General features: G+C 44.2%; 1 protein-coding gene across 2 annotated transcripts in view; it reads right to left on the reverse strand.

The window, feature by feature from the left end:
• SART3 (spliceosome associated factor 3, U4/U6 recycling protein) overlaps window positions 1–9,854 on the reverse strand; it is a 32,786-nt gene extending 22,932 nt beyond the window's left edge. The window contains exons 1-2 of one of the 2 annotated variants that reach the window (XM_082640164.1): window positions 9,423–9,854; window positions 1,054–1,180 (exon numbers count right to left, since the gene is read on the reverse strand). In XM_082640164.1, the coding sequence (XP_082496290.1) occupies window positions 1,054–1,180; window positions 9,423–9,734 (439 nt within the window). In that variant the 5' untranslated portion in view covers window positions 9,735–9,854. The remainder of the gene's footprint in view (window positions 1–1,053; window positions 1,181–9,422) is intronic. The other variant, XM_082640165.1, reaches the window with a different exon arrangement.
• Between the last annotated feature and the right edge of the window lie 262 nt (window positions 9,855–10,116).

The raw sequence follows: 10,116 nt of genomic DNA on the forward strand, positions 1-10,116 counted from the left end.
AGGCAGAAACTACTGTTATTCCCCATTTTACTGCTGGGAAAACTGAGTCTTAATAATTTGTTTATTCATTTATTTATTTTTGGCTGCACTGGGTCTTCGTTGCTGAGCGCAGGCCCTCTCTGGTTGCGGGGAGTGGGGGCCACACTTTGCCGCGGCGCACAGGCCCCTCACTGTGGTGGCCTCTCCCATTGTGGAGCACAGGCTCTAGGCACGCAGGCTTCAGTAGCTGTGGCTTGCAGGCTCTACAGCGCCGGCTCAGCAGCTGTGGCGCACGGGCTTAGTTGCTCCGTGGCATGTGGGATCCTCCCGGACCAGGGCTCGAACCTGCATCCCCTGCACTGGCAGGCGGACTCCTAACCACTGCGCCACCAGAGAATTCCAAAACTGAGTCTTAGAATGTTTATATAATTTGTTTAAGGTCACACAGCTAGAAAGACATATAGCCAGGCAATGTGATTTCAGCTTCTATGCTCTGCAGTTATGCTTTGTGGGAGGGAGAAGGGGACAGAATTGGATCTAGGACCTGTTTTCCAACTTGTCCCTAAAAGATCAATCATGTACATTCACGGAGATTTAACTACAAAGATGCTCAGTGTAATTATGTTTCAAATAAGTAGAAATAACCTAAATGCCCAACTACTGTGGAACAAATAAGGTATGAAACATTTAAATTAAAAATTATTTATGAAAGTTTAGTTATAATACATTTACAGTTATCTGTTTCTGAGAATGGATTAAATACACAAACACTAGAACAGGAAAGGGAACGGGGGAAAAGTTTAATTACATAGAAATATTTTATCATAAAGTTAGGATAAAGAAATAAGGATTCAAAACATGAGTCAGTATCACATGACCACAACTACGTTTAGCAAAAACTAGAAGAGGATGAACTAAAACTCGCTGACTTTGGATGATGGGTTCTCTTCTTTCCACTATACTTACATGTTCCAAATTTTCTATAAGGACCATGTCCCACTTTCAGCACTGGAAAAAAAGGACACTCTTCAATTCTCTGTGTTTATAAAAGCAGCCCAACTGCGGAAGCCTTACCTTCGGTCAAAGGGAAGATCTCGCTCATCTTCTGGCGGGCCATCCTCACTTTGGTAAGCTCCCCTTCCAACCGAAGCAGTCGGATCAGGTCCACGTGGCAGTTGTAGTCATAGATGTTGATAGACAGCTAGAAGAAAAAGGAACAGAAGTTGAAATTTAGAATGGCATCATCAAAATAACTCAGCTTTTTTCACCATTGGTGACGACACATCTGCCACAAGCACAAAACATGTGCAATGTGGGAGAGCCACGAAAAGAGCAAGGCAAGGTTTACCCTCAGGAAGAGGGAGAAAAATCCACAAGAAAGAGCTTTTTATAATAAACTTAACACTCTCTCAAATATGTTACAATTCCTGTCAGAACACATGTGTGTTCTCTCTGAAATACAGAAAACATTCTAATGAAGCAAATAAATAAACACAAAGTATGACCTGAGGCAAGTTATTAACTTTTCTAAGCCTCCATTCCCTCATCTGTAAAATGGGATACACCACTAGGTTCTAGCTCGTAAGGTTCTTGTGAGTTTTTTTTTTTTTAATAGAGCTTTATTGGAGTATAATTGCTTCACAATACTGTGTTAGTTTCTGGTGTACACCAAAGTGAATCAGCCATATGCATCCACATGTCCCCATATCCCCTCCCTCTTGAGCCTCCCTCCTATCCTTGTTATCCCACTGAAAGGTAATTTAGTATCACGCTGTAGCACGTGCCAGGTACATCAGTAAGAGCTCTTTTCTTTTACTAAACAAACAAACAAATGAAAATCCCTATCGGGAAAAACAAAAATGGCAACAGACTGATGAAGTTGAGTGATAGGTACAAAAAGGTTTATCTTTATATTTCAAGTTAAAAGTTAATAAATTAAGGGCCTCCCTGGTGGCGCAGTGGTTGAGAGTCCGCCTGCCGATGCAGGGGATACGGGTTCGTGCCCCGGTCCGGGAGGATCCCATATGCCGCGGAGCGGCTGGGCCCGTGAGCCATGGCCGCTGAGCCTGCGCGTCCGGAGCCTGTGCTCCGCAACGGGAGAGGCCACAACAGTGAGAGGCCCGCATACCACAAAAAAAAAAAAAAAAAAAAAAAAAAAAGTTAATAAATTAAGATAATTGCTTCCAAAGCTATCGTACATCTGAGACAAAGGAAAACTAAAAGAACTTGTCACTAGCAGACTTACTCTTAAAGAATAGCTAAAGGAATTTCTTCAAACAGAAAGCAAATGATAAGAGAAATCTTGGAGCATCAGGAAGGAAGAAAGAGCAGAAATATGGGTAAATACAATAGATGATCCTTCTCTTCATGAGTCTTCTAAATCGTATGATAATGGAAATAAAAATTTTAAAGCTATCTGATACCCAAAACAATGACATTTCAAAGGAGGAATGGTAAAGGGACCTAAATAGGAAGATTTCCACACTTCACTCAGGGTAAAACATAGATACCATGTAAGTCAAATATACTGAAATACCCAAAGCAACCACTGAGAAACTATATAAAGCAATACTCTAAAAAAATCACTATAAATAAATCAAGCTGGAATACTAAAGAATGTTCAAATAACCCACACGAAGGCAAGAAAAGAGAAACAGGAGAACAAGCAACACAGGAAACAAACAGAAAATAATAAAATGTCAGGCTTTAGACCTAACATATCAATAATTACCTTCAAAGTATATGATCTAAACATACTAATTAAAAGACAGAGAATGGTAGAGTGGATAAAAACACAACTCACCTCTATGCTGATTACAAGAAACTCACTTCAAATTCAAGGATGTAGGTAGGTTCAAAGTAAAAGGATGGGGAAAGATATAGCATGCAAACATTAAACAAAAAGAAGCAGAAGTGACTATACTAATATCACATAAAGTAGACTTTAGAGCAAAGAAAATGATCAGAGATAAAATGGGACATTACATAATGATAAAAGGATCAGCCCACCTGGAAGACAAAACAATCCTAAAAGTGCATGCACCAAACAACAGAACCTCAAAATAGATGAAGCAAAAACTGATAGAACTAAAACAAGAAACAGAGACATCCACAATTATATTGGGGATTTCAACATCCCCCACTTCAGCAACTAAAAGAATTACCAAACAGATAATCAGCAAGAATATAAAAGAACTCAACAACACCATTAATCAACATGATCTAATTGCTATATATAGAACACTCTACCCAACAATAACAGAATAACACATTTTTCTCAAGTGCCCAACAAACATTCACTGAGACCATATGCTGGGCCATAAAACAAACCTCAACAAATTTTTTAAAACTTAAATCATACAGAGTATGTTTTCTGATAACAACAATTAATTACTGTAGGAATATCTCTATATGCTTGAAAATTAAGCAATACGCTTCTAAATAATCTATGGGTCAAAGAGGAACTCTCAAAGAAAATTTAAAATACACAGAACTGAATGAAAATGCAAACACAGCAAATAAAAATAAGTGGACTGCAGCTAGCACAGAGTGGACAGGAAAACTTACAGAACTAAATTCAATGTACAAAAAGAATTATACACCATGACTAAGTGGGAGTTATTCCAGGTATGCAAGGCTAGCTCAATCTTTGAAAAGCAATCACTGTAGTCCACTATATATCAAGCTAAGGAACAAAAATCATGGTATCCATTGATACAGAAAATGCATTTGACAAAATCCAACAACCATTCACGATAAAAACACTCAGAAAGTCAGGACTTTATCAAAATTAAAACTTTTTGCTCTGTAAAAGACTCTGTTAAGAGGATGCAAAGACAAGCTACAGACTGGAAAAAAAAATTTACAAACCACATATCTGACAAAGGACTAATATCTAAAAGATATAACTCCAAACTCAACAGTAAAAAACAAACAATCCAAATAAAATTAAAAGTAGGCAAAAGACATGAACCAACATGTACTGGGTTGGCCAAAAAGGTCTTTTGGGTTTTTCCATAAGATGTTACAGAAAAACTCGAATGAACTTTTTGGCCAACCCAATATATCCAGAGGACACAGATGGCAAGTGAGTGCACATGAATAACGGTCAGGGAAACACAAACTAACACCACGATGAGCTATCCTTATACACCTATCAGACAGCCAAAAGGAAAAACAGTGGCACTAACAAATGCCAGAGAAGATGCAAAAAAACTGGATCACTCATACATTGCTGATGAGAATATAAAATGGGTATAGCAACTCAGGAAACTGTTTTCGGCAGTTTCCTATAGAATTCAACACACAAGTACCATATCACCCAGCAACTGCACCCTTGGGTGTTTTTCCAGAGAAATAAAACCTATGTTGTGCATAACAGCTGTATTCCTAACAGCTAAATCTGGAAAGAATCCAGAGGTCCTTCAATGGGTGAATGGGTAAACGAACCATGGAAATGCATGCCACGGAATACTACTCAGCCATAAAAAGGAACAAATGAACACACAACTCAGATGAATCTTGAAGGAATTATGCTGAGTGAAAAAAGGTCATCCCCAAAGGTTACATACTATATGATTCCATTTACATAACATTATTGAAATGATAAAATTGTAGAAATGGAGATCAGATTAGTGGGTGCTAGAGGTCAGGAACTGTGGCTCTATCAGGGCAGCAGGAGGGATCCTGAGGTGACAGAGCCGATTTGTGTGCTGACTTTGTCAACGTCAATACCTGGGTTGTGAGGCTGTACTATAGTTTTACAAAAGGTCACCAGTGGGGGAAACTGGGTAAAGGGTACACAGGATCTCTCTGTATTATTTCCTGCCACTGGAGGGAAACCTACAATTACCTCAAAATGAAAAGTTTAATTTTTAAAAAAAGCTTTCAGGGACTTCCCTGGTGACGCAGTGGTTAAGAATCCGCCTGCCAATGCAGGGGACACAGGTTCGAGCCCTGGTCCGGGAAGATCCCACATGCCGCAGAGCAACTAAGCCCGTGCAACACAGCTACTGAGCCTGAGCTTTAGGGCCCGTGAGCCACAACTACTGAGGCCCACGCACCAGGAGCCCGTGCTCTGCAGCAAGAGAAGCCACCAAAATGAGAAGCCTGCGTGCCGCAAAGAAGAGTAGCCCCCTCTTGCCACAACTAGAGAGAGCCTGCGCGCAGCAACGAAAACCCAACACAGCCCAAAATAAATAAATAAATAAATCTTAAGGGGAAGAAAAAAAGCTTTCAAACAAGTTGGGGTATGGGGTTACATTAAGTCTCTACACCAAGACTAGACTAGTATCTACTCTTCCAACGTCTGCCACATTTCAGCAATAAATATTTCCCTCTCCAGAGATGACAGATGACCTATAATTCATTCGACTAACACTGCCATTTGACAATGTACTCTTAGTAATCTAGACCCTAGTTATTGCATTAAACTGCACACAGGAGGATCTGTCTCAACAGGTAGCAAGTCTCAGCAGTAATGAGTTAGACCACGGAATTGACACGGGACAGACAAACTGACCAACAGAACACTAGAAAGCGCCCAGAAACAGACCCACGCAACCAGAAAGTATATCACAGAGGGACACCGGGTGTATCCACTAAAATGAATTCATGACCCATGACCATGGCCCCAGTTTGAAAAATACTGACTTAGAGAAACTCTTACAGGGTTTGAGACTGGCACAGTTTAACAGTAACAATGTTCCTTGTAGCTTGTTTGTAATAGGAAAAAAAAAAAACTGTAAGCAATTCAAATGCCAGAACAACCAATAAGCTGTGGGCTACTCACACCCTGGTGTACTGAACACACAGCAGTCAAAATGGATAACCTGCAACTGCAAGAACACGGTTGAATCTTAGAAACACACTGCTGAGTGGAAAGCAGTCCCGGATGATTACACATTGCATGATACACTTTTTTAAAAGCTCAAAAACAAACAAAAGTGGACAATATATGCTTAGGAATGCATACTTAGAGGATAAAACTATACATGTTTTAAAAGAGAAGGAAGCACTCAAGATTCAAAAAAGCAGTTACCTGGGTTTGAGGAGGGGATGGGGTCAAGGCAGGGCACTGGAACCAGGGAGAAGCCGTAGGGACGGGCAGCAGTACTGATGAATCCCCACTCTTAGAGCAAGGGGTAGAGCAAGGGTGTTCATCTCATTACCATCCTTTACAGTTTACAGATGTGAACTGCTTTGTATGTATCAAATTACACACAAATAGATAATAAAGAAGAATCAATATCAGGTAAGCCCATGACCTATAATTTAAAAAAAAATCTTTTAGCAATGTTCTCCTGCTCATGATTTATAAAACTTGACAGGCTGAACCCACCCCATGATTATGTGATAGGCTGAAAAAGGACAGGACGAGGTCAGGACACAAGTGTTCTAACGTCCAGGGGTTCTGTCTCCCCGTCTGTACCGGAAAGCACTGGAGTACACCTCTGCATCTCAAGTGGACTGCCACGATGCACTGACGTCTCAAAATTGGCTGTCAAGTGTGTCACACAAGTAACCACAGTGAAAGAACTGAAGATCATGGAAGATGTACTCTCCTCGCGAAGGAGCAGGCACAGTCCTCCCTGTCACCCCATCACTCGCAACTCACCTGGGTCTGAATGTGTTTCCTGAGTGTGAAGGGGGGTGGGCAAGTCCTGCCTAGCCAGCCTGAGTAACGTCTATGCAAGCGGCCCTCCCGTGAACACCACAGGGAGGTCAGAAGAGAAACGTACAAAACTCACTGTTACGTAAAGGAACTGTCTCTAGGATGGTTCTTGATCTAAATTTCTGATTTTTAGGCCCAAATAACGAAGATACTATATATGAAGAGGTGCTCTGAGAGCATGTACATTAAATGCACCCTGACATGTATTTAAGAGACTTTCCAGAGTGTTCAACCAGCACTGACAAATGAGCACATGTGCCGGTCTAGTCTGGTCTCAGAACACTGTTAACGACAAAGGATGCTTTGAAGAAAGAGGAGGCTTAGCCAACGTGCAAGTGCTCTGAGAATTGATTTCCTAACTCCCTAACAGCACAACCTGACCCTGGACTGGGGGCGGAGAGGTGACAGAGAGGCCTGGTGGAGAGGACACTTAGCTGCAATCACAGGAAAGGGCGGGGGAAGGAGAAGGGAGCAGGTCCCATCACTGCATCTACTGTGCGTCAAACTGTGCCTGGAGCTTTACACACGTCTTGTCGCTTAAGCTCCACGACAGCCCGGTGAGGGAGGCACTACTACAACCCTCCCTTTACCAACTGGGACAGCAGGCTCAGAGCGCTGGCATGACCTGTAAGACACCATGAGGTGCCACTTTTAGTTTCAGGCCACAAACACAAATGGTGGGAAATCTCCGCTTTTGTTACATGGACAGACACTACTAACTGTGAGCTTTCATAAACACGTTCAGGGCGAGAACTGGAATTTGCAAGTACGACAAGGCCGAGGGTTTCACAGCCCTCTCTGGAAGTTACCGACCATCATGCTCCACCAGGAAAGTCGTTACAGCAGGAACTAGAGGCTGTGGGATTAGGAGGAGGTGGGAGGGAGTTTTGGAAAAATTGGAAAAGTCCATTTCTAGACCCCCCGGAAAAGAGGATAAAGCCAGAGGCTCTTCAATTCACCATCACCTGCCGGATCCCATCCTGTGTGGTCACCTTTGGTGGCCTGAGGCAGGGCTGGCAACTGCACCATACCAGTAGACCGGTGGCCTCTGCACTGACCCATCCTTCTCTAGTAAGCTGGGTACCCTCATCACGGACTTAATCGCTCTGCTTCCAAGCCTCCCCTTCCCTTAAAAAGGTAATCCTCTTTCCCCTACAGAGTAAGCTCATGGCTCACTGAAAGGCCCAAGGCCAGAAGAACAGGTTTCCTTCCACCAGGACAGGGACACAGTCCGCCTGGCACCTCGTATTACACTGCTGAATGAATAAAAGACTGATTGGACTTTGGCGTGCTTATTTATAAAAAGCAGAAATGGTAACCACCTGCCTACCCCGAGCTGGTTCAGAAGCGATGACAAGTGCGACAGGTATACCAAGAGATAATATAACTGTTTCACAACTTAACAAAAACATCACCTCGAGAGAGGACGTTATAAGGAATCTCACACCCAGCAAAGTTAAGTGAGAAACCCAGGCTAACAACCTCACATCACTAAGTAATTTCATAGCCAGTGTGGCATTCAGTCCACAGACAACCCTGAAAAGTTCAAAACCCCTTACAAGTGACTAAGCAAAGCGTTTCATCATTCCTTCTGTGCCTCGGTTTCCTCATCTGTAAAATGAGAATGTGCTCCATCTGTTTGCCCCTCCAAATCCACTCCACCCTCTCTCTTCCCTGTCCTGTGACCCACCGTGTGGACCACACTGATGAGGTCTCTGGCTGTCTTGCTTCCAGCAGACGGCACCAGCAGACTGGAGAGAGGCAAAGCGGTAGGTCAGGGTACTTCTTCCCCACCCCAATCCCTGATGGGAAACTGGGGCCGCACCCCTAGAACAAACGTCTCACTTGCAAAACCAGTCCCTCCCATCGCCTCTTCAGGCCTAAAGGTGGACACCTAAAGGTCCTGCTACTACTAGCCCTGGGGTACCGAGCCTTCACTCCTGATTTCCCTGCCCTAGACACAGTAGTCCCTTTACTGACCTTTTCTCAAACTTTCCTAATTTGAATGTGTCACCTACTTCCTGCTGGAATCCTAGATTACACAAGAGATACCACCACCTGTAACTCATAAGGTTACAGATTAGAAATTACGTAGCTACTAGTGCCAGGCCCCGGGCTTTAATTAGCATTGTAACAAACCTATGTGCGAAAATCTTTTCTCCCAATTTACAAATGAGGAAGCCGAGGCTGAGAGAGATTAAGAAATTCGCCCAAGCGCACGCAAGGGTGGAAGAGCCAGAACTGGGGCCTTAGGCTCCAGACGCTGAAATCTCTCCTTTTCCATTTCTATTATCACCGTCACGGTCAATATTTTCTCGACCACGCCATAGTTCATCATCGTCGTCATTCCTACAGGCAAATAACTCTCTTTTAGAAATAAAATTTTATTTGTCGTGCTGGACAGCTGAACGGTGTGGCTAAAAGCGGGAGTTCTGAAGTCGTTTCAAAGTTCAAAGCCTGTCTCGCCAAAAGCCTGTCTCGCCATTTGCAGGAAGTGTAATCTTGAGCAAGAGAATTCCTTCCACCAAAAGCCTCAGTTTCCTCCCATAAAACGGGAAATACACTACTTCCTTCAAAGGGTTCTTGCGAGGGTTCAATGGGATAACGGCTGCAAATCACCTGGCGAGCAGGAAGCGCTCGAAAGACGGGAGACGCGCTGATGAACTGCGCTCTGGCGGCCTTGGCGGCTTTATTACCGCCGAGGACAAGGGAGGCGGGCCGGGGCCCGGGAACCTGAGGGAAAGAGCCCGCCGCCCACCCCCGCGCTCACCTGCTCCTCCAGCCGCTCGATCTCCAGCTGGTTCTTCTCCTCTTCGTCGTACTCCCACGCGTACTCCCCCGGGGAGCTCTCGGCCGAGGAAGCCATGGCGTACTCCTCATCTCCATCGCTCTCACTCACGCCTTCCTCCTGCTGGTCCCACTCCGGCCCCACGGTCTTGTACGTCGCGGCGGCCACGGCCCGCGATAACACCTTCCTCCTCGTCCTAGCCTCCTTAGCTTCAACCTCCTCCCCCTCCTTCTTGGGCCCGGCCTTGGGCTCAGCCTCCGCTTCCGAAGCCGATGCTGCGGCCGCCGTCGCCATCTTGCGCTTACAGTGACTCCCGGGTCCTCACTCTGCCGCCGAAGACCCACTGAAGTAGAAGCTGCCCGCGGCGCGCGCCTGATCAAAACCGCGCTCTCCTGCCACCTCGAGAGAAACTGTGAGCCACGGATGACAGCAAAACCTCGAAATACACGAAACTCATGTTATTTTATATACTTTTAATAGTTCTCGTCGGAGGAAAAAAGAACTCACTAACAGGGCATGTGTTTCGCCACAACTTCGGACAGAAGTTGGGTCCTTAGACAGGAAGTGGAAGGCATAGAGGAAGTGAGCGTGATGATTGACATTAAGGGTTTGCCGCCATCTTGAGAAGGTCAAAATGATTCTTGGAATTAACGCCTTACCGCCTATTCTGACCTGG

This window comes from Mesoplodon mirus, assembly GCF_964341445.2.
Source record: "Mesoplodon mirus genome assembly, chromosome: 13".
Lineage (NCBI taxonomy): Eukaryota > Metazoa > Chordata > Mammalia > Artiodactyla > Ziphiidae > Mesoplodon > Mesoplodon mirus.